This window comes from Rhinoraja longicauda, chromosome 4 (genome assembly GCF_053455715.1).
Source record: "Rhinoraja longicauda isolate Sanriku21f chromosome 4, sRhiLon1.1, whole genome shotgun sequence".
NCBI lineage: Eukaryota > Metazoa > Chordata > Chondrichthyes > Rajiformes > Arhynchobatidae > Rhinoraja > Rhinoraja longicauda.
This window is the reverse complement of record NC_135956.1, coordinates 8,691,439-8,716,627: the sequence shown is the minus strand read 5'-3', so window position 1 is coordinate 8,716,627 and position 25,189 is coordinate 8,691,439. Positions and strand designations below refer to the sequence as shown.

The window sequence follows — 25,189 nt, the reverse complement described above, 5'->3', positions numbered from 1 at the left end:
CTTCTAAACTCTCTAGACTCATGAGTCTTGAACACAAGGTTCTGGAGAAACTCAGCGGGTCAGGCGGCATCTGTGGAGGCAATAGACAGACAACATTTTGGGACCATTCTTTATACTGAAGAAACGTTATCTGTCCGTTCCCTCCACAGATGCTGCCTGACCCGTTGAGCTCCTCCAGTTCTTTGTGTTTTGTTCATGTTAATAGCAGGTATTTATGAACTTAAGTGTAGATTGCGAGCTCTTAACCTGCCCTTTCAAAAGCTGAGAAATTAAAATTCTTGCACACCGTTTAGAGTATTACTATTGTAGTTAATTCCAAACCTGCACAGTGTAAAGCTGTGAGAGTCCTTTATCTCATTAAAGGATATAAAGTGCTAGTGTAACTAAACGGGTCAAGGAAGCATCTCTGGAGAACATGGGTAGGTGACGTTTCAGGCCGAGATCTTTTCATTGTTGAGTTTGGAGATCAATAAAGGGTGGCGGGTGTATGGAATGAGCTGCCAGAGGAGGTAGTTGAGGCAGGGACTATCCCAAGGTTTGATAAACAGTTAGGCAGGTACATGGATAGGACGGGTTTGGAGGGATATGGGCCAAACGCAGGCAGGTGGGACTAGTGTAGATGGGACACGTTGGCCGGTGTGGGCAAGTTGGGCCGAAGGGCCTGTTTCCATGCTGTGTGACTACAGTCACAAAGTGCGGGAGTTACTTAGCGGGTCAGGCAGCATCTCTGGAGAACATGGATAGGTTTTGGGTCAGGACCCTTCTTCAGTCCATGAAAGAGGGTTTGAGATAACCTGTTGGAGAGAGGAAGAGAACTTCAAAGTAGGCAAACCTTGAGGAGATTTTGCAGTGGAGCAGTCAAAATGTAGAAGCAAAATGTAGAAGCAAGCACGCAACAAAAGCTTTTCACTGTACCTCGGTAGACGTGACAATAAACTAAACAAACTAAACTAAACTATTGTCCCATGTCCAAACGCACTGTGGAATTCTTTACTTATATTCAGTCCAGTAACGTTTTGCCACACCTCATTTCTCACACCTCATACCAAAGACAGACGCATAGTGCTCAAGCAACTCAGCGGGTCAGGCAGCGCATCTGGAGTGCAAGGAATAGGTGACTTTTTAAGGTCGAGACCCTTCTTCAGTTTGGAGGTTCTGGATTTGAGTCTTTGTGCAGAGAAATGATCACTGGATCAAAGCCAACACCCTGGCGCGGTAACGAGGAACTGTTAACACCGTCACACTGGGGTCAAGGAAAGAGCATTCACGTCACGGCCCCGTTTCCACCAATCTTTCCACCACCACACACTAGCACAAGAAGCACAAGACACCATTGTCTGCAGATGCCGAGAAGTGTGTTCAGCTCTGGGTGAACAGTTCTAATCTTGCAATGCGGACTCGATAAGAAGACCATAACACTATAAGACAGAGGAGCAGAATTAGCCCATTAGACCAATCACGTCTACTCCGCCATTTAATCACGGCTGATCTATCTTTCCTACTCAACCCCATTCTCCTGCCTTCTCCCCATAACCTTTGACACCCTCACTAATCCAGAGCTTATCAATCTCCGCTTTCAAGATACTCATTGACTCCACAGCCGTCTGGGACAATGTATTGCACAAATTCACCATCCTCTGGCTAAAGAAATTCCTCCTCATCTCCATTATAAGTACATCCTTTTATTCTGAGGCTGTGCCCTCTGGTCCTACACTCTCCCACTACTGGAAACATCCCTTCCACATCCATTCTATCCAGGCCTTTCAATATTCGATAAGTTTCAATGATGTCCCCCCTCGTCCTTCTAAACTCCAGCGAGTACAGGCCCAGATGCTCCTCATACATGAATCCAATCAGTATGGTACAGGAACAGGCCCTTTGGCCCACGACATCCATACTAAACATGATGCCAAGTTAAATTGAGTGTTGGATGGTCACAAATGCATCTGTCACCCTGAGGCACCAATCAAGGGCAATCAAGACGCAAGGCTCTATCAGGTGCTGGTCAGGCCGCATTTGGAGTATTGTGGGCAATTTTGGGCCCCATATCTGAGGAAGGATGTGCTGGCTCTGGAGAGGGTCCAGAGGAGGTTTACAAGAATGATCCCTGGAATGAGTGGGTTAACATTTGATGAGCTTTCGACAGCACTGGGCCTTTACTCACTGGAGTTTAGAAGAATGAGGGAGGACCTCATTGAAACGTACAGAATAGCGAAAGGCCTGGAAAGGGTGGATGTGGAGAGGATGTTTCCACTAGTGGGAGAGTCTAGGACTAAGATGTCACAGCCTCAGAATTAAAGGACGTTCTTTTAGGAAGGAGATGAGGAGAATTGTCTTTAGTCAGAGTGTGGTAAATCTGTGGAATTCTTCGCTACAAAGTGCTGTGGAGGCCAAGTCAATGGATATTTTTAAGGCAGAGATAGATTCTTGATTAGTACGGATGTCAGAGGTTAAGGGGAGAAGGCAGGAGAATGGGGTTAGGAGGGAGAGATAGATCAGCCATGATTCAATGGCGGAGTAGACTTGATGGGCCGAATGGCCTAATTCTACTCCTATTCCTTAAGACCTTATGAACTTGTGGAGCTGGAGTAACTCAGCAGGTCAGGCAGCATCTGTGGAGGGAATGGACTGTCAACACGATGGGTCAGGTCCCTTCTTCAGACTGAAGATTAGAGACACAATGGTCCAATTGTGCTTTACCACAAACAGAGAGCAGTGCTGAACTACCATCTACCACATTGGTTACCCTCGGACTATCTTTGATCGGACTTTGCTGGCTTTACCTTGCACTAAACGTTATTTACTTATCATGTATCTGTACAATGTAAATGGCTCGATTGTATTCATGTATTGTCTTTCTGCTGACTGGATCGCACGCAACAAAAGCTTTTCACTGTACCTCGGTACACGTGATAATAAACTAAACAAACTAAACTAAACTATTGTCCCATGTCCAAACGCACTGTGGAATACTTTACTTATATTCAGTCCAGTAAAGTTTTGCCACACCTCATTTCTTCATTACCATTCTTCTTTCCCAAGCATGGCGTGGTGGCTCAGCGGTAGAGTTGCTGCCTCACAGCGCCAGAGATCCAGGTTCGATCCCGACTACGGGCGCTGTCTGTACAGAGTTTGCACGTTCTCTGTACAGAGTTTGCCCGTGACCGCGTGGGTTTCCTCCGGGTGCTCCGGTTTCCTCCCACACTCCAAAGACGTACCGGTTTGTAGGTTAATTGGCTGCAGTAAAATTGTTAACTGTCCCTAGTGTGTTAGATAGAGCAAGTGTATGGGTGGTTGCTGGTCGGTGCGGACTCGGTGGGCCGAAGGGCCTGTTTCCACGCTGTATCGCTAAAGTCTAAATTCCTCCTCAGCTCCTTCCGAAAGATACATCCTTTAATTTTGAGGCTGCGCCCTCCGGTCCTAGGCTCTCCCATGAGTGGAAACATTCTCCCCACATCCACTCTATCCAGGCCCTTCACTATTCGGTAAGTTTTGATGAGGTCCATATTTGCTTTTCGTTACCTATCACCTCTCGGCAGCGGTGGAGCCTCGTGGAAGATGGTGGAGTCTCCAGGGATGGTGGAGACTCGTGGAAGATGGAGCCTCGTGGGTTGGTGGAGTCCCATGGAAGATGGAGCCTCGTGGGTTGGTGGAGCCTCGGCGGTGGTGATGGAGCATCGATGGTCGACTCGCAGTCGGCGGTCGATGAGGACCATCGTGATGGGGGGGGGGGGGGGGGGAGGGGGAGAACAATGGACCCAGCTTGGGGGAACCGCCGTGGGGGAGGGGGAGAACAATGGATTGGCGTGGGGGGACCGCCATGGGGGGGGGGGAACAATGAGGGACCAGACCCAGGGGGTACTTTGTAACTTTGTCAATGCCCTTTATGTGACGACTATTTGCATACTGTTTGCAAGCAAAGATTTTCACTGACAACAAAGCATCCAACTCCATTCCCTGATGGCGAAAAATAGACAAATTTGTCAGGTTTGGCCTGGATAACGCATTTCAGTGTCTGACCGACCCTGAGCTGGGAGGACCTTGCCATTTTCACCCCACTCCCAGTCTCAGCTGCTTGTGAGGAGAGGAGGGTGGAGAGGAGGGCGGGTTTAAGGCAAGGAGTGTGGTGCTTCCTGCAGAGTGGGAGGTGGGGGCAGAGACGGGGAGAGGGGCAGAGGGGGAGACGGGCAGAGAGGGGGGACAGACAGAGAGAGAGGGGGAGAGGGGGGAGAGACAGAGAGAGAGGGGGAGACAGACAGAGAGTGAGGGGGGAGACAGACAGAGAGAGAGAGGGAGACAGACAGAGCAAGAGAGAGGGGGGAGACAGACACAGAGAGAGGGGGAGACAGACAGCGAGAGAGGGGGAGACAGACAGAGAGAGAGGGGGGAGACAGGCAGAGATAGAGGGGGAGACAGACAGAGAGAGAGAGAGAGGGGAGACAGACAGAGAGAGGGGGAAGACAGACAGAGAGAGAGAGAGAGAGAGGGACAGACAGCGAGAGAGGGAGACAGACAGTGAGAGAGGGGGGGAGACAGACAGTGAGAGAGGGGGGAGACAGACAGAGAGAGGGAGACAGACAGTAAGAGGGGGGGGGAGAGAGAGAGAGAGAGAGAGAGAGAGAGAGAGAGAGAGAGAGAGAGAGAGAGAGAGAGAGAGAGAGAGAGAGAGAGAGAGAGAGAGAGAGAGAGAGAGAGGGGGGACAGGCAGAGATAGAGGGTGAGACAGACAGAGAGAGAAGGGGAGACAGACAGAGGGGAGAGGGAGAGAGGGAGAGGAGAGAGAGAGAGAGGAGAGAGGGAGAGGGAGAGAGAGGGAGAGGGAGAGAGAGAGAGAGAGAGAGAGAGAGAGAGAGAGAGAGAGAGAGAGAGAGAGAGAGAGAGAGAGAGAGGAGAGAGAGAGAGAGAGAGAGAGAGAGAGAGAGAGAGGGGGAGACAGACAGAGGGGAGAGGGAGAGAGAGAGAGGGAGAGGGAGAGAGAGAGAGAGAGGGAGAGGGAGAGGAGAGAGAGAGAGAGAGAGAGAGAGAGAGAGAGAGAGAGAGAGAGAGGGAGAGAGGAGAGAGGGGAAGAGAGAGAGAGGGGGAGACAGAGAGAGAGAGAGAGAGAGACGCAGAGAGAGGGACAGACAGAGAGACAGACAGACAGAGAGAGACAGACAAGAGAGGGAAGGGCAAGGGGAGAGGGAAGGGCAAGGGGAGAGGGGGAGGCTGAGGAACAGATCCTAGAGCAGTATGAGCGTCTCTCCCCTCCTGTATGTCCCAGTGTGGGCAGTGTGGGGGGTTGTCAATGACTGAAGCCTCTGCAGACAGCTAGCTGGGCGCTCGCAGGCGGAGCGTTGGAAGAACCCGTCTTCTCGGATGCCTTGTCTACCCGGTGCAGAATCTCAGCCTCCAGGGCGACCCGAGACATCTCTCCTCCTGACCTCGGCGTGTCTAACCAGTCGCTCGCATTGCAACAGACGCAGGTGAGAATCAATTTCGCCTCTTTTGTTTTTTTCCCCCTAAAAAACCATACAAATCTTGCGTCCTCCCGCTGCAATATAACTGGGGTGGGTGGTGGGGGGTTAATATTTGTGCAATTAATCGCATGTTTGGAAATTGGGAATGGTTTTTGAATGCTGATTTCTCTAAAGATGATTAAATCCCATCAGGAGAGGGGCTGTTTTTATTGATCTGCCTCTGTGCAGCAGTGAACAAATCTACCTCTTGTCTGATCCCACAAGCAGGCCACTAATCGATGATAATCCGAGCTCCAGTTAATAGACGCGTTGTGCTTTAAAAGGGGCGCAGAGCTGGTTTATATATTAATATCAACCCACATATATTTCTCCCTCTGTTCTTTATCCGACCTTTCATGCAAAGGGGGGGCCGTTTAGAAATCCGCAGAGGTGGGGTTTTTTTGCATTGCTTTTGACTCCGTTAATTGAATTCTTAAGAGAGAGAGAAAAAAGCTCACATTAAAATCGTGAGCTATAAATGTGGACCAATTGATGGGGCGATTTGTTTTTATTCTTTCCTCCGCCCTCCTCCACTCCCCCCCCCCCCCCCCCCCCCTCCTTTCTTCTCTTAAAGGCACCGACCTCCACTTAGCCCAGGGCTGGATTGATAATTGAGAGGAGAGCCGGGTGGAGCAAGGACCAAGGACAGCCTTAGACAGGAACATAAAACATGGGGACCGTCTTGTCCCTGTCCCCCGGTTCGCGGAGGTCCCCTCTGTTCGAGGGCGGTGCGGACTCCAAGTCCACCATGGGCCACCACTACCACCCCATCCAGAGCAGCGAGCACAAGGACAAGGTGGACAAGGACAAGGCTTGAAGCGCCACTCCATGTTCATCCATGCCTTGACCTGGAAGCGCCTGGTGGCCTCCACCAAGAGGAAGGGCTCTCGGAAGCCCGACCCTGGCGACCACCACCACCACCACCAGCACCAGAACAAGGAGGTGTTGGACCTCAACAGCGAGAACGTGAAGAAGTCCCTCTCCTGCGCCAACCTCTCCAGCTACGAGCTCCAGCTGCCCGCGGACTCCCTGGCCTCCAGGAAGCTCTCGACCATCAGGAAGATCTCCTCCCACGGTGGGGTGGGCTCCCCCAAGAGGGTGATAGTCCAGGCTTCCACCAGCGAGCTGCTGAAGTGCCTGGGCCAGTTCCTGTGCCAGCGTTGCTACAGGGTCAAGCACCTGTCTCCCACCGACCCGGTGCTGTGGCTCCGCAGTGTGGACCGCTCCCTGTTGCTGCAGGGTTGGCAGGACCAAGCCTTCGTCACCCCGGCCAACGTGGTCTTCGTCTACCTGCTGTGCCGGGATGTGATCGACGGCGACCAGGTGGCCACCGAGCACGCCCTGCAGGCCACCCTGCTCACCTGCCTCTACCTGTCCTACTCTTACATGGGCAACGAGATCTCCTACCCTCTCAAGCCCTTCCTGGTGGAGAGCTCCAAGGACGCCTTCTGGGACCGCTGCCTCCTCATCATCAACGCCATGAGCGCCAAGATGCTCCAGATCAACGCCGACCCCCACTATTTCACACAGGTCTTTGCAGACTTGAAAAACGAGGGGGGCGGCGATGACTTCAGCAGGATTTCCATCACCCTCGACCGGTGACTGAGGGAGGAAAAGGGACCTTCTCCACGCTGCTTTATTGCGCCAGGGAGACTTTCTGGTGTCTTCAAAAACAAGTTGGCCAACGAGTCAGCCGGTGTCTTTAAACAAGAGGGCGTCTTTCGACAAGTTGGCCTGTCCCTCCGTTCGGTTTGTACAGGAGGCTGTTGTGGTCTCTCTAACGTTCACGTTGAACAGATTGTGGTGCTGGTGAGACGTTTGCAATATTGGAAATATTGGGCACCAGATACTAGGGGTCACAATTGCAGTTTCTTGTCTCGACATTGGGAATATTGGGTACAAAATTCTGGAGTAACAGTTGCAGTCCCTTGTGTCTACATTGGCCATATTGAGCTCCAAATGCTAGTTACAATTGCAGTCCCTTGTGTCTACATTGGCGATATTGGGCTCCAAATGCTAGTTACAATTGCAGTTCTTCGTGTCTACATTGGCCATATTGAGCTCCAAATGCTAGTTACAATTGCAGTCCCTTGTGTCTACATTGGCGATATTGGGCTCCAAATGCTAGTTACAATTGCAGTTCTTCGTGTCTACATTGGCGATATTGGGCTCCAAATGCTAGTTACAATTGCAGTCCCTTGTGTCTACATAATACGAACTGAACATCGTTTGTGAATGGGGGAAATGATTTTTCATTTTTCCTTTATTTGTATCTTGAGAAAAAGAGGTTGAACTACAAAGGATTAAAATGGGTATCTGTGCAATGCTTTCCAACTTTTTCTATGGGGACCGGCTATAGGTATTTATCTCTGCGTTCTGTGGACCTGCACTTGTTTTTTAAAAAAAGGTAGGACGATGGCATGTCTCGTCTCCATTTTCGAAGAGAGGATCAGTTAATTTGAAAGGGAACATTAAAATGATTGTACACGGTTAATTGCAATTTTTTTTTTAACATGCATGGGAATTGCACAACAAGGCATTCCAAGGAAAAACTAAATTATAAAACCATCTTCACTGGAGATTGACAGTTTTTGGGCGAGTATAACATTTTGGTAATGCCAATCTCTCTTTAAACAGCCCCACTCGGTATTTATATTTTTGTTTGGAGGGATTTGGTCCATCACAGTTTTCTAAAAGTCTTTAAATTGAGAAGCTGCTGCTTGTAGTGATGCTGATTCATTAATACTTCACGAGGTGTCGGAAGGAACTTCAGATGCTGGTATAAAATGAAGATGGGCACAAAATGCTGGGGTAACTCAGCGATGCGGGCAACATCTCTGGAGAGAAGGAATGGGTGACGTTTCAGGTCGGGAAATATCTGAGGAAGAGTCTCGACCCGAAACGTTATCTATTTCCTTCTCTCCAGAGATGCTGCCCTGTCCCGCTGAGTTACTCCAGCATTTGGTGTCAATACTTCATGAGGTGACAGGCTGGCAGAGGTGATTTCCCCACCCCTGAAGAATTTAGAGTAGACCCCCTTCCTGCAGTTTGACTCTGGATGGGGTGACACAATATCTTAGCAAATGCACGCAAAGTAAAATCTCTTCTTCATTTTCTCATCCTCACTTTCAAACTGCAGGGCAGATAACCATGTGTTGTCCTATTTCAAATCACTGCAGCTAGCCCGAGATGCTTGTGTAGGAAGGAACTGCAGATGCTGGTTTGTACCGAAGATAGACACAAAATGCTGTGGGGTAACCCAGTGGGACAGGCAGCATTCCTGGAGAGAAGGAATGGGTGACGTTTCCATTCCTTCAAATGTCACCCATTCCTTCTCGCCAGAGATTCTGCCAGTCCCGCTGAGTTGCTTCAGCATTTTGTGTCTATCGTCAGCCCGAGAACCTTGTTCCCTCCTCATCTCTGAGGAGGAGGAGGGGGGGGGGGGGGGGGGGGGGAGGAGAGGAGAGGAGAGGACCCACATTTGTAAATGTTCCAATGGCTTTTCTTCCAACATGTTGTAAAATGTCAGGAAGTCAGTCGTTTGAGAATTTAGCACAACTCGGAATAGGTTGGCAACTCAACTCCAACTTTTGGGTAGGGAAGAGTATCTCGACTGAGCTCAACGCTGGGAGCTTGTAAAAGGCCTTATACCCTTTTTGATGATAGTGGAAACCTTCCTCATGCCATTAACAGAACCAAGTGCTACTAAAACAATGAACGATACATGCTGGCCATATCATGCCCAAGTTTACAAAAATGAGTCTACCTGAAGCTGCTTTAGAATATTTTGTTTGGTCCACTCTATGCTGGTGTTATTATTTCACAGCAGGACTCCTGTGGTATTGTTAAAAGAGTAGACCGGTTTCTGATACAAAGCTCACAACACACATCTGCATTTAGCCATGTCTCCACTGTTGCCAGAGATCCTACGGAGAAATGGATACCTCCGTCATGGGCGTTTAAGTCTTTTGGCTCTCGGTTAAGAAAACCAATTATTAGTTTTGGGGTAAAACAGGACATAAGGTGACTCAGCGAGTCAGGCAGCATCTCTGGAGAAAATGGATCGGCGCCATTTTGGCTTGGGTAGCCTCCATGTTGTATGAATAGATTTGAATTTTGAAACCTCTACCTTGAATGTGTCTGATCTGGTTGCCTGCTGGGAGCTGTTCCCCAGAGGTGCTCCCTGACCCATTGAGTTACTCCAGCACTTTGTGTCTTTGTGTTGGGGAAAACCGGCATTTGCAGTTCCCTGCATCTCCTCCTTGGTTTTGGGGGTGGTCTGCACTCTTTTCTCTTTGTGGCAATGGTGTTGGCTAAGTCGGATTGGATGCATATTAGAAAGAAGAGTATTTTCTGGTTTAAAGATGGCTGGATCCTCCATCCGTTTCCAACAGGAGATCGTTGGCCTTTGTTTGGGAGGCTTTGAAAATGGGTGAGTTATGGTTTGCAATGAAAAAGTTTGCACATGGAAAAATAGAAGGGACACGACTTTTTACTTCGAAAGTTAGTCAACATTACAGGAAATCCTCAATGGGCCCTTTGACCTTCCAAGAGAAGTCAATTTGACCAATGCTGCTAATACATTTTGGAATATCCTCTGTAAATATGACTGCAATGAATGTGAACATTTGTATTGGAAAGTTTTAAAACATATATATTTAAACCGTTGTCAATGTGAACTAACTTGATCATCTTTCTCCAATCTCTCTTTTGCCAAGATTAGAGAGTACATTATTTGTCTGTGTTATTTAATGATTTCCTCCTCGATTTGTGAGATTGTAATGTTGCATGAACAGATTTGAATATCGAACCCTTCCACTTTTGAATGTGCCCCGTTTGCAGTGATTGCCGGGGGTGTGTTTATGTTTTAAAATGTGCTTATTTGCCTGGACTATTGCTACATTTTCCGACGTTATGCTAAGAATGTGCGTCCACGATGCTTAGCGCCTGTAAACCAAAAAGAAAATGCATAGGTCAATCTTTTTTCCCCCCGATTCTTTAAATAGCCGTGTTGACTGGAATTAAAATAAGACATTTGTACGCTGGGCTCCTGAAATAAAAACCTGGAATTTCAAAGCAAATCTATGTCCGTCTGAATGGGAATAAAGTTACCAATGTCTCGTTGGAATAGAATTTTGTAAAGTGCTGGAAGAACTCGGCAGGTCGGGCAACATCTGTGGAGGGAATGGACGGATGATGCTTCGAGTTGGGATTCTTCCTCCGGCATTTGTGGTTTTGGCCCAAGATCCCAGCATCTGTTTTAAGGTGATGGGGAAAAGGTTTGAAAGGAATCTGGACGGGGTAACTTTTTCCACGCAAAGGGATGATGGGTGCGTGGAACGAGCTGCCGGAGGAGGTAGTTGAGGCAGGGACTATTCCAACATTTAAGAAACAGTTAGATGGGTACATGGATAGAATGGGTTTGGAGGGATATACGGGCCAAGCGCAGGCCGGTGGGACAGGTGTAGATAGCACCTATTGGCCGGTGTGGGCAAGTTTGGCTGAAGGGCCAGTTTCTACACTGTATCACTCTATCTGCAGTTCCTGGTGTCTCCCAATTTGCTCTCTTGTTTTCGAATGCTACATACTACATTAGCTGGAATTTAGAAGATTGAGGGGGAATCTTATAGAAACTTACAAAATTCTTAAGGGGTTGGACAGGCTAGATGCAGGAAGATTGTTCCCGATGTTGGGGAAGTCTAGAACAAGGGTTTAAGGATAAGGGGGAAGTCTTTTGGGACCGAGATGAGAAAGTTTTTTTTCAGAGTGGTGAATCTGTGGAATTCTCTGCCACAGAAGGTAGTTGAGGCCAGCTCATTGGCTATATTTAAGAGGGAGTTAGATGTGGCCCTTGTGGCTAAAGGGATCAGGAGTATGGAGAAAAGGCAGGTACGGGATACTGAGTTGGATGATCAGCCATGATCATATTGAATGGCGGTGCAGGCTCGAAGGGCCGAATGGCCTACTCCTGCACCTATTTTCTATGTTTCTATACATCCAGAGATGTTTCTGCTTTAATGGCGGCTAAGGGAAGCTAGTGCCAAATTTATGTTATCGAGAACCAGAGGACATAAGTTTAAGGTGGGGGGGGGGGGGGGAGGGGAGGGAGATTTAAATAGGAACCCGAGGGGTGACTTTTTCCACACAGAGGGTGGTGGGTGTATGGAATGAGCTGCCAGAGGAGGTAGTTGTGGCAGGTACTTTCATAGCATTTAAGAGACATTTGGCTGGGAGAGGTTTGAAGGGATATGGGCTAAACACAGGCAGGTGGGACTAGTGTGGATGGGGCATGTTGGTTGGTGTGGGCAATAGTCAAGAGTGTTTTATTGTCATATGTCCCAGACAGAACAAGGAGATTCTTACTTGCAGCAGCACATTAGAATATATAAACATAGTACTCTGTAAACAATATAATAAATGATTTTTTAAAAGTTCAGTGCACACATATATATATATATATATATATATATATAAATACATATACAAACAAATAATAGTGCAAAAAGACACAACCAATACTCTCGGGTCTATAGACACAAAAAGCTGGAGTAACCCAGCGGGACAGGCAGCATCTCTGGAGAGAAGGAATGGGTGATGTTTCGGGTCGAGACCCTTCTGTGAGTCTGACGAAGGATCTCAACCTGAAATGTCACCCGTTCCTTCTCTCCAGAGGTGCTGCCTGTCCCGCTGAGTTACTCCAGCATTTTGTGTCTACCTGGTCTGGTTCCCATCTCCATGACTCGTGCAGTCACTAGGGAAAGATTTGAGAGGCATAGATGGGGTAGACATTCAGAGCCTTTGTCTCCGGATGGAAATGTCTAACACTAGAGGATGCAACTGGATGATGAGATGGGAACGTTTAGGAGAGATGTTCAGGCCAAGTTTGTTTCTACAGCGTAGTGGGGCCTGGAACGTGCTGCCAAGAGTGGTGATGGAGGCAGATACGATAGTGGTGTTTTAAGAGGCTTTTAAGTATGCTCATGAATATGCAGGAATAAAGTGTAAAGGGAATTTTTGATTAGAGTAAAGGGGATTTCTGATTGGTGTCAGAGGTTCTGGGGAGAAGGCAGGAGAATGGGGTTAGGAGGGAGAGAGAGATCAGCCATGATTCAATGGTGGAGTAGACTTGATGGGCTGAATGGCCTAATTCTACTCCTATCCCTTTTGACCTTGTGAGAGATATGGGTCGTGTACGTGCAGAATGGGGTTAGGAGGTCATGAATGGGGAGGTCAGAATGGGGTTATGGGTCGTGTACATGAGGATGGGGTTAGGAGGGAGAGCGAGATCAGCCATGATTGAATGGTGGAGTAGACTTGACGGGCTGAATGGCCTTATTCTACTCCTATACCTTGTGACCTTTTGACCTTGTGAGAGATATGGGTCGTGTACATGCAGACGAGACAAGTTAACTTGGCATCAGGTTCAGCACAAATATTGTGGGCCGAAGGGCCCGTTTCTGTGCTGTACTGTTCCGTGTTCTATATTTACGCACAGGAACAGGCTCTTCGGCCCACAATGTCGGTTCTGAACATGATGCCTGCGCGTGATCCATATCCCTCCATTCCCTGCATATCCATGTGCCGATCTAAAAGTCTCTCATCTGCCACTATCGTGTCTGCCTCCACCACCACTCCTAGCACCAGGGATTGGAAAACTGAGGGGGAAAAGTGCAGACCAAGTAGCAGTCTCATGGTGCTACAACTGCAAAGGTTTTTTTAAAATTCTGACGGGTCTTTTAAACAAATATTACTAGGGGTCACAGTTTAAGAATAAGGGGTCGGCCATTTAGGACTGAGATGAGGAAACATTTTTTCACCCAGAGAGTTGTGAATCTGTGGAATTCACTGCCACAGAAGGCAGTGGAGGCCAATTCACTGGATGTTTTCAAGAGAGAGTTCGATATAGCTCTTAAGGCTAACGGAATCAAGGGATATGGGGAGAAAGCAAGAACGGGGTACGGATTTTAGATGATCAGCCATGATCATGTTGAATGGCGGTGCTAGCTTGAAGGGCCAAATGACCTACTCGTGCACCTATTTTTCTGTTTCTAAACCAATATTACCAAAGCCTCATGATCCTCCCCAGCAGAACAATACTGGGATTAGTGTGGGAAGAAACTGCAATGCTTTTTTTAAACCGAAGTAGAAATAGACACAAAGAGCTGGGGTAACTCAGCGGGTCAGGCTGCATCTCTGGAGAGAAGGAATAGGCAATGTTTCGAGTTGAAACCCTTCTTCAGACTGGTGCGGCTAGGTTGGAGGAGACACGGGGAGAGAGAGAGGGGATGCAAGGGTTACTTGAAGTTGGAGAAGTCAAGGTTCATACCGCTGGGGTGTAAGTTGCCCCAAGTGAAATACGAGGTGCTGTTCCTCCAGTTTGCGTGTAGCCTCACTCTGACAATGGAGGAGGCCCAGGACAGAAAGGTCAGTGTGGGAACAGGAGGGGGAGTTAGTGTCTGGTAATCGGGAGATCAGATAGGTCCAGGCGGACTGAGCGAAGGTGTTCCGACTTCACACCGTTGGGTTGTAAGCCACCCGTGCAGAATCTGATTAGTTTAGAGATACAGTGTGGAAACAGGCCCTTCGGCCCACCGGGTTCACGCCGACCAGCGATCCCTGCACATTAATGCTATTGCACACTAGGGACAATTGTTTACATTTACCAAGCCAATTTACCTACATACCTGTACGTCTTTGGAGTGTGGGAGGAAACCGAAGATCTCGGAGGAAACCCACGCAGGTCACGGGGAGAACGTACAAACTCCGTACAGACAGCGCCCGTAGTCGGGGTCGATCCCGGGTCTCTGGCGCTGCAAGTGCTGTAAGGCAGCAACTCTACCGCTGCGCCACCGTGCCGCCTTGATCTGCCTCACATTCACCTTGTCCTAATTCACGAAGGGCCTTCGATGAAACAATGGACAAATGAATAGAAAATAGGATTTGTTTTATTAAAATCTTTAAAAATAAAAAAACCTCTACGCTTGCGTTGAGAGGGCCCGTGGTGGACCCGTTGAATCCGTGTCCCCCGTGTTAGATTCCTGACCAGTACAGTGTGAAGCCCGTGCGATTTTTCTTGAAGTCTGGGTCCGTTTGTTCCATCCTGGTCTCCACCACCACCGTGCGCTGTCTGCCGCGCATCTGGCACAGCACCGGGTTGACCACCTTGACCAGCAGCGGCAAGTTGTGGCTGGAACGATAAAGGACAGGCCAGTTAGATCTCTTCATACAGCCAGCATCATCACAGACCCACACCACCCTGGCCACGCTCTCATCACACCCCTGCCATTGGGAAGAAGGTACAGGAGCCTGAAAACTGTAACGTCCAGGTTCAGGAACAGCTTCTTCCCTGCAGCCATCGGGCTATTAAACACCACAACCTCCAATAATCTCTGAACTACAGAGACTTGGCGGAGTGGCGCAGCGGTAGAGCTGATGCCTCACAGAGCCAGAGACCCGGGTTCGATCCTGACCACGGATGCTTGATTGCATGTTCTCCCCGTGACCTGCTTGGGTTTTCTCCCAGATCTTAGGTTTCCTCCTATATTCCAAAGACTTACAGGTTTGTTGGTTAATCGGCTTGGTATAAATGTAAATTGTCACTCGTGTGTGTAGGATAGTGTTAATGTGCGGGGATTGATGGTCGGTGTGGACTCGGTGGGCCGAAGGGCCTGTTTCCGCGCTGTATCTCCAAACGAAACTAAACTAAGATACATACAACTATTATTGTTATTATTGCACTATTATAGTTTGTTTTTTGTGTGCGTGTGTGTGTTAAAAGTGTATATATGTATATGTGTGTTTCTATGCATGTGTCTATATATATATATATATATATATATATATATATATATTGTGTGTGTATATATACACTTTTTTCTCTTTTTATTATATTGTTTACAGTGCACTATGTTTACATATTCTGTTGTGCTGCTGCAAGTAAGAATTTCATTGTTCTATCTGGGGCACAAGACAATAATACACTCTTCACTCTTGAATTAAGGTCATCGAGTCATAGTCATACAGTGTGGAAACGGGCCCTTCGGCCCAACTTGCTCACGCCGACCAACATGAGCCATCTACACTAGTCCCACCTGCTTGTGTTTGGCCTCTTGGGGTGGCACGGCAGAGTTGCTGCCTTGCAGCACCAGAGACCCGGGTTCGATCTTGCTAGCACCAACCAGCGTGCTAGCACTATCCTACACTAGCACTATCCCACACTAGCACTATCCTACACACACTTGGGACAGTTTACAATTTTACCAAAGCCAACTAACCCACAAACCTGGATGTCTTTGGAGTATGGGAGGAAACCCACGCGGTCACAGGATGAAGGTACGAACTCCGTACAGACAGCAAAGTGTCCCTCGTGTGTAGGATTGTGCTGGTGTAAAGGCTTTATCCTGCCCCCACCTCCTTTCCAGTATCTACGCCCCCTCATAATCAGTCTGAAGAAGAGTCCCGACCCAAAACGTCACTTATCCATGTTCTCCAGAGATGCTGCCTGACCCGCTGAGTTACTCCAGCACTCCGTGACCTTTTATGTAAACCACCATCTGCCGTTGCTTGTGTCTCCATTAAGAGATGTTTAGTTTAAAGGTATAGCAAGGAAACAGGCCCTTCGGCCTACCGAATCCATGCCGACCATCAATCACCCGTTCACACTAGTTCATGTTATCCCACGTAGAGCTAATTGGCAATAATGGGATAAAGGAAGCTGATGACAGATTGAAATCCAATAAACCATAAGCAAAGATACACAAAATGCTAGAGTAACTCAACGGGACAGGCAGCATCTCTGGAGAGAAGGGATAGGTGACGTATTGGGTCGAGACCCTTCTTCAGACATAAGCAAGACTATGAAGGATTGGATCTTTTGCAGGTAATTGTTGGTTTTTTCAATAACCAGATCTAGACACACACAAATATTGTTGAATGGAGACTAATAGTCAAATTGGGTCGGAAGCAATTTTGGGCACCATATCTGAGGATGTGCTGGCTCTGGAGAGAGTCCAAAGGAGGTTCACAAGAATAATCCCAGGAATGAGTGGGTTAACATATGATGAGCGTTTGACAGCACTGGGCCTGTACTCGCTGGAGTTTAGAAGGATGAAGGGGAACCTAATTAAGACTAACTGAATGGTGAGTTGCCTGAATAGAATGAATGTGGAGAGGATGTTTCCATTAGTGGAGAGTTTAGGACTGTAGGTCATAGCCTCAGAATTAAAGGAGGTTCATGTAGGAAGGAGATGAGGAGAAATTTCTTTTGTCAGAGGGTGGTGAATCTGTGGAATTCATTGCCGCAGAAGGCTGTGGAGGCCAAGTCAGTGGATATTTTTAAGGCAGACATAGATTCTTGATTAGTACGGGTGTCGGGGGTTATGAGGAGAAGGCAGGAGAATGGGGTTAGGAGGGAGAGATAGACCAGCCATGATTGAATGGCGGTACAGACTTGATGGGTCGAATGGCCTAATTCTGTTCCTATCACTTATGACCTTATGACCCTATGAAGTATCCTGGAGAGACAGCTTCACCTTTTACTAGATTGTGTTCTACTTGTCCCGAGAGGCACAGGTAGGGTAGACAGTCAGAAACTTTTCCAAGGGTGTAATGTGTAAGACCAGAGGGCTTGGCATTCAGGTGAGAGGGCCAACATTTAAAGGAGATGTGTGGGGCAAGTTTCTGTTTTACCCAGAGGGGGGTGGGTGCCTGGAACGTGTTGCTAGGGGGTGTGGTGGAGGAAGATACGATAGTGGCGTTTAAGAGGCCTTTAGAGAGGCACATAGAAGTGCAGGGAAAGGAGGGATATGGATCACATTCAGGTCTGAAGATGTGTCTCAACCCGAAACGTCACCCATTCCTTCTCCCCGTCCCACTGAGTTACTCCAGACATTTTGTCTATCTTCGGTGTAAACCGACATCTGCAGTTCCTTCCTACACTTTCAGTAATGGTGATTAGTTTAACTTGGCATTATGTCCGGCACGGACATTGTGGGCCGAATGGTCTGTACCGTCCTATGTCTTATTGGGCTCCGAATGGTGGTGCAGCGGTAGAGTTCCTGCCTTGCAGCGCCAGAGACCCGGGTTCGATCCTGACTACGGTTGCTTGTCGGCACGGAGTTTGTACGTTCTCCCCATGACCTGCGTGGGTTTTCTCCGGGAGCTCCGGTTTCCACCCACACTCCAAAGACGTACGGGTTTGTAGGTCAGTTGGCTTGGTATAGTTGTAAATTGTCGCTAGTGTGTGCGGGATAGCGTTAGCGTGCGGGGATCGCTGGTTGGTGCAGACTCGGTGGGAGCTGTATCTCTAAACTAAACTATGTCCTATGTCCTAATATCCTATGTGGCCTCAGTGACCTTTGACGCCTCTGCAATTCTCTCCACAATACAAAAGTAAAAATAAACCGGAGGTCGATAGATTAGTAGAACAAGGGTTGGAGTTTTTATTTCCGATCATATGCTTAGACAATGTGTTCTTTTAGATGTCCAAGGGGCCTGTTGATAAAATTATCCACTGTTGTTGCCCCAGGCTGCCTGTACACAAACGCTGTTCTGTGTGACATCCTGACACTTCCATTGTGGAGCTGCCACAACCTTCTGCTGATTGTCCCCAAAATAGTCTTCTGTGTGTTTATTCCGAGACATTGTGCAATCGAAACTGAACTCTATGAGGCTCAGGAAAGAACTGCAGATGCTGGTTTAAATCTAAGGTAGACACAAAATGCTGGAGCAACTCAGCGGGACAGGCAGCATCTCTGGAGAGAAGGAATGGGTGATGTTTCGGGTCGAGACCCTTGTTCAGTCTGAAGAAGGGTCTCGACCCAAAACGTCACCCATTCCTTATTTCCAGAGATGCTGTCTGTCCCTCCAAGTTGCTCCAGCATTTTGTGTCTACCTTAGGCTCCAAAGGCGCTGGTCAGGCCACATTTGGAGTACTGTGAGCAATTTTGGGCCCCACATGAGAGAAGGGATGTGTTGGCCCTGGAGAGGGTCCAGAGGAGGTTTATGAGAATTATCCCAGGAATGAGTGGGTTAACTAACCTATGATGAGCATTTGTCAGCACTGGGCCTGTACTCGCTGGAGTTTAGAAGGATTAGGGGGGGACCACATTGTAACCAAATAGTGAAAGGCTTGGATAGAGTGGGTGTGCAAAGGATATTGCCACTGGTGGGAGAGTCCAGGAACAGAGGTCACAGCCTCGGAATAAAAGGACGTACCTTTAGAAAGGAGATGAGGAGGAATTTCTGTAGTCAAGAGGGTGGTGAATCTGTGCAACTCATTGTCACAGGCAGCTGTGGAGGTTAAGTCAGTGGATGTTATTAAGGCAAGAGATAGATATATTCTTGATTAGTGCGGGTGTCAGGGGTTACGGGGGGAAGGCAGGAGGATGGGGTTGACAGACAGACCAGCCATGATTGAATGGTGCCGTAAGCTTGATTGGCCGAATGGCCTAATTCTGCTCCTATTACTTATGAATGTAATCTTACCGCCACGGACAATCCCTGGATTGATCAGGACTCTGGTCTTGTACAGAAAGTATCTCAAAGTTCTAGGCCTGGCTAAGCCTTTCCCTGATCACAGAATTCAAATCTGGGCAGAGAATGCAGAGCAGAGAATAAGTCTATGATTCAGAGTTACTCAACTGAAACTGGGTTCAAATTTAAGTTTAGGTTTATAGAAACATAGGAACATATAAAATAAGTGCAGGAGGAGGCCATTTGGCCCTTCGAGCCAGCACCGCCATTCAATACGATCATGGCTGATCATCCAAAATCAGTACCCCGTTCCTGTTTCTCCCCATATCCCTTGATTTCGTTAGCCCTAAGAGCTATATCTAACTCTCTCTGGAATACATCCAGTGAATTGGCCTCCACTGCCTTCTGTGGCAGAGAATTCCACAGATTCACAACTCTCTGGGTGAAAAAGCTTTTCCTCATCTCAGTTCTAAATGGCCTACCCCTTATTCTTAAACTGTGGCCCCTGGTTCTGGACTCCCCCAACATTGGGAACATGTTTCCTGCCTCTAACGTGTCCAACCCCTTAATAATCTTATATGTTTCGAGAGCCTGAAGGAATTATCAGCCCAAATGAAATACCCTCAAAAAATAGAAAAATCTTATTCCCACCAGAAGGGTCTCGATGCCAAAGGTCAACACTGGTGTTTAAGTGATAAATAATATGCATGGAGGATGGTCCTTGTAACCTCCACAATATGTCACAGCAAGCAAATTAATTACAGGTGGATGTGGCTGTTGATAATGTGTTGCTGTGTAAACAATCAAGCAAGCACCAGTTTCACCTTAGTGAATTACAAAAATGTTTGGTTCTAATTATGCTGTCAGTTTCAGGATAAGTGGTAGAAAATGACTATAGAAGGTATTGGCGGCATGGTGGCGCAGCGGTAGAGTTGCTGCCTTACAGCGCCAGAGACCCGGGTTCGATCCCGACTACGGGTGCTGTCTTTGCAGAGTTTGTACGTTCTTCCCCTAACCTGCGTGGGTTTTCTCCGAGATCTTTGGTTTCCTCCCACACTCCAAAGACGTGCAGGTTTGTAGGTTACTCGGCTTGGTGTAAATGTAAAATTGTCCATCGTGTGTGTGTATGCTTGTGTTAATGTGCGGGGATCGCTGGTCGGCGCGGACTCGGTGTGCCAAAAGGGCCTGTTTCCACGCTGTATCTCTAAACTAGACTAAGCTAACATTTACAAAGCTAATTAATCTTACAATCCTGCACATCTTTGGAGTGTGGGAAGAAACCGGAGCACCCGGAGAAAACCCATGTGGTCACGGTGAGGGCGTACAAACTCCATACAGACAACACCTGTAGTCAGGATCGAACTCGGGTCTCTGGTGCTGTGAGGCAGCAACTCTATCGCTGCACCACTAAACTAATTATTGAGACAGCCCTCCTCAGTCTCTCTCAAGGTCAAGCCCATTGCCTGGGTTTACTAAAGGAGCTTAGCGACGTTGCTTAGCAACTGTTGTCCCAGTGTTGGGAAGAGTGATGGGCTTGTGTCTGGCAGATTACTCTGATATCCCTGTAACACGGGAGTAACATAGAAAACAGGTGCTGGAGTAGGCCATTCGGCCCTTCGAGTCAGCACCGCCATTCAATATGTTCATGGCTGATCAACCACAATCAGTACCCCGTTCCTGCTTTCTCCCCATATCCCTTGATTCCCAAGAGCTAAATCTAACCCTCTTTTGAAAACTGAGTGCCCTCAGTGTGACATTCCCATCAAGCAGAAGGTAGGAAGGAAAAAGGCTCTTGCTTTTATCCACCAACTCTTGCAGTTCCTGTTACTTTCACCTCATTTTTTTGATGGGTTTTTACTTTAGACTTTATTTAGATACAACAGAGTGGAAGCAGGCCCTTTGGCCCATCGAGCCCGCACCGACCAGCGATCACCCTGTGTGCTAGCACTATCCTATACACACGAGGGACAATTATTCTACTAGCGGTAGAGTTGCTGCCTCACAGCGCCAGAGACTCGGGTTCAATCCTGACTCGGGGTGCTGTCTGTACGGGCCGATGCGTTCCCCATGTTACAAGACAGTGGGCCGAAGGGCCTGTTCCAACGCTCTCAACTAAACCAAAACTAAACTCAAATGTACAATCCTTGCCAAAGCTAATTAACCTACAAACCTGCACGTATTTGGAGTGTGGGAAGAAACCGGAGCACCCGGAGAAAACCCACGCGATCACAGGGAGAACGTAAAAACTCCACACCGACAAGCGCCCATAGTCAGGATCGAACCCGGGTCTTGGGCGCCGTAAGGCAGCAACTCTACCGCTGCGCCACTAAACTGTCTCTCTCAAGGACAAGACCAACACCCGGAGAAAACCCAAATGGTCATAGGGAGAATGTACGAGCTCCATACAGACAAGCACTCATGGCCTTGTCTATGTTTCCCCCTCCCCTCCCTCCGTCTCCTGTGGGAAGGCAGGCAGTCGCGTGTCGCCAGCTGCCTCTCACAGATGGTGGTGATCCTGCCCTTTATTCCTGGAGAGCCATTGCAGGCAGGGAGAAGAATAGAGCTTGGCCTCAAAGCCCGACATCTGACACCTGTCGGGGTTTGACTCTGAGAGTGAAAAACTATTTCCCTTTGCCTTAAAGACAGACACTTCGGGGTGAATCTCAGCCTCGAATGGTACAAATGTTCCATGACTTTTCAGGTGAAGGGGGAAAAATTTAACAGGATTCTGAGGGGGCCACCTTTTCACACACAGGTTGGTGGGTGTGTAGAAACCAGATTGATTCCTGGGATGGCAGGACTTTCATATGAAGAAAGACTGGATAGACTCGGCTTGTACTTGCTGGAATTTAGAAGATTGAGGGGGGAAACATATAAAATTCTTAAGGGGTTGGACAGGCTAGATGCAGGAAGATTGTTCCCGATGTTGGGGAAGACCAGAACAAGGGGTCACAGTTTAAGGATAAGAGGGAAGTCTTTTAGGACCGAGATGAGAAAGTTTTTTTTCACACAGAGTGGTGAATCTGTGGAATTCTCTGCCACAGAAGGTAGTTGAGGCCAGTTCATTGGCTATATTTAAGAGGAAGGTAGATGTGGCCCTTGTGGCTAAAGGGATCAGGGGGTATGGAGAGAAGGCAGGTACGGGATACTGAGTTGGATGATCAGCCATGATCATATTGAATGGCGGTGCAGGCTCGAAGGGCCGAATGGCCTACTCCTGCACCTATTTTCTATGTTTCTATGTTTCTAGAACAAGTTGGCAGAGGAGGTAGTGGAGGCTGGGACTGTTGCAGCGTTTAAGAAACAGCTACAGGTACGTGTAGGACAGGTTTGGAGGGATATGGGCCAAAACTGCGTGGGTTTTCTCTGCTGACCAGCAATCCCGGTACACTAGCACTATCCTGCACACCGTGCACACAATTTACAATCTTTACCGAGGCCCATTAACCTACAAACCCGCACGTCTTTGGAGTTTGGGAGGAAACTGGAGCACCTGGAGAAAACCCAGGCGGTCACAGGGAAAACGTACAACCTCCGAACAGACAGCGCCCATAGTCAGAATCTAACCCGGGTCTCTGGCACAGTGTGGCAGCAACTCTACCGCTGCGCCACCGTGCCGCCCTAAATGCTGGAGTAATTCAGCAGGTCAGGCAGCATCTTTGGTGATCATGGATAGGTGACGTTTCAGTTCAGGACCCTTCTCCAGACTTTCATTGCATAGAGTTTTATTCTTCTATTGTACTTGAGTTTGACTTGTTTATAAATATGTCTGGTATTATCTTATCTGTTTGGATAGCGTACAACTCACAATTAAAACTCACTTTAAAATTGAGTAATTTATCTTTCTTCCTTCCTATTGCAAATAACCCTTCTTTCAAACCGTCTGTCTCAGATAGAGGATTCATTCAATGGAAAAGTTATGGAATTAAAATGGTGGGAGACCTCTATCATAAGGGAACTTTTCTCTCTTTTCAGGAATTACAACAGAAGTATGGATTACATGCTAATAATCTTTTTAGATATTTACAACTCAGAGATTATGTAAAATCACATACGCAAGAATATAGATTTAGAGGCCCAGGAATTCTTGATGAATGCTTGAACCGTCACTACAATACAAATAAATTAATATCTTATATTTATAATACTCTTTTAGATACCGACATTCCGTCATCAGAATCATATAGACGAGCATGGGAGGACGAATTGGCTCAACCCATAACGCAAGACATATGGGACGAAAGTTTACAACACATACATCAATGCTCGTTAAACACTAGACACTCATTAATACAATTTAAAATATTACACAGACTACATTATTTGAAGACAAAATTAAACAGGAACATCAATAGAAACATCAATTTCAAGAAGCCAATTTAACTCTCACTTTTGTGACTTGTACAAATATGCAAAATTTTTGGATCGATATTTTAAAAATCATTTCCAAAGTTATCGATAACCAACTGGATTTAGATCCAAAATGAATAATTTTAGGATTATCAGAGCACATTACAAACTTTACGCTAAGTCAGAGACGCTTTCTTGACTACAGTTTAATAACTGTGAAAAAATTAATACTTAAATTTTGTAAAAAAACAGTAACCCCCACAATTAAAATGTGGATTACGGAAATGACCGAGACCTTGCATTTGGAAAAAATAAGGTTTGCCTTAATTGACAAACCAGATCTATTTTTTAAAATATGGTCTCCATTTATTGAATTTTTAAAAAAGTAAATGGGTTTGTCACAAAACTAAAATTTAAAACTAAAGTTAAAACTTGAGTTTAGGGTTGGATGTACAACTATACTCACTAACTCCCGGATCTAGCCCCATAATCTTTATATTTGTAATTCTCTTTTTTCTTTGCTTTCTCTCTATTAGTTTATAGTCTTTTTTTTCACTCTTTTCATCTTTATTTTTTCTTTAAAAATCAAAAAATTGAAGCTATGTAAGAATTCTATAACCAGTTTGTCATTTATTATTATTTGTACATATGCTTTAAAAAAAATAAAATTAAAAAATAAAATAAAAAGATGAGAGGGGATCTTATAGAAACATAAAATTCTTAAAGGATTGGACAGGTTAGATGCAGGAATAATGTTCCCAATGTTGGGGGAGTCCAGAATCAGGGGTCACAATTTAAGAATAAGGGGGAGGCCATTTAGGGCTGAGATGAGGAAAAACTTTTTCACTCAGGGAGTTGTGAATCTGTGGAATTCTCTGCACAGAAGGCAGTGGAGGCCAATTCACTGGATGTTTTCAAGAGAGAGTTAGATTTAGCTCTTTGGGCTAAAGGAATTAAGGGATATGGGAGAAAAAAACAGGAACAGGGTACTGATTTAGGATGACAAGCCATGGTCCTATTGAAGAGAGAGCTAGATAGAGCTCTTAAGGATAGCGGAGTCAGGGGGTATGGGAAGAAGGCAGGAAATGGGTACTGATTGAGAATGATCAGCCATGATCATAATTGAATGGCGGTGCTGGCTCGAAGGGCCGGATGGCCTCCTCCTGCACCTATTTTCTATGTTTCTATGGCCTGTAAAATTTGGATAATGCAAAGAACCATTTCAATGTCCCTAACCAAGGCACAAGCTCAAACCCAGGGCAGTTAAACTTCGATTAGAATGTTTGAGCATTATACTCAAGGCAACGAGTTTCGATCATTGATTATAAGTAACAATCCGTGTGTGACACTGAATGCAAGTAAACAGCGCTAAATTCTTCTCTCCCTTATTAACTAAAGCATGGACACAGACCCTTCATCCCAGCGGGTCCAGGCCAACCATCGATCACCTGTTCATTCTCATTCTTGATTATCGCACTTTCACATCCACTCCCTACACACTTGAGGCAATTTACCTACAAACGTCTTTGGGATGTGGAAGGAAACCTGGGCACCCGGAGGAAACCCATGTGGTCAAGGGGGGGGGGGGGGGGAGTGTCGATGGTGGTATGTTGGTCAGCATAGGCAAGTAGGGCTGAAGGGCCTGTTTCCACACTGTATTACTCTTTGACTATGTCCATGTGAATGGCCCTGTATATTCATGAACATACAAACGGCTGCATTGAGGAATATCCATTTATCACTCCATAAGGCGATGCATTTTCGATGATGAGCGTTTGACGGCACTGGGCCTGTACTCGCTGGAGTTTAGGATGAGGGGGGGACCTCATTTGAAACTTACCGAATAGTGAAAGGCCTGGATAGAGTCGATG

At 47.1% G+C, this 25,189-nt stretch overlaps 1 protein-coding gene and 1 pseudogene across 2 annotated transcripts in view; one reads left to right on the top strand and one right to left on the bottom strand.

The window, feature by feature from the left end:
- Positions 1-5,066: 5,066 nt before the first annotated feature.
- Positions 5,067-8,901, top strand: LOC144593058 (cyclin-dependent kinase 5 activator 1-like; annotated as a pseudogene). The gene is made up of 2 exons (XR_013547197.1): positions 5,067-5,462; positions 6,070-8,901. The product of XR_013547197.1 is annotated as a cyclin-dependent kinase 5 activator 1-like (transcript).
- Positions 8,902-14,473: 5,572 nt separating this feature from the next.
- Positions 14,474-25,189, bottom strand: part of LOC144593057 (unconventional myosin-Id-like) — a 77,860-nt gene continuing 67,144 nt past the window's right edge. The window contains exon 22 of the mRNA XM_078398479.1: positions 14,474-14,682. Coding sequence (XP_078254605.1) covers positions 14,526-14,682 — 157 coding nt within the window. The 3' untranslated portion in view covers positions 14,474-14,525. The remainder of the gene's footprint in view (positions 14,683-25,189) is intronic.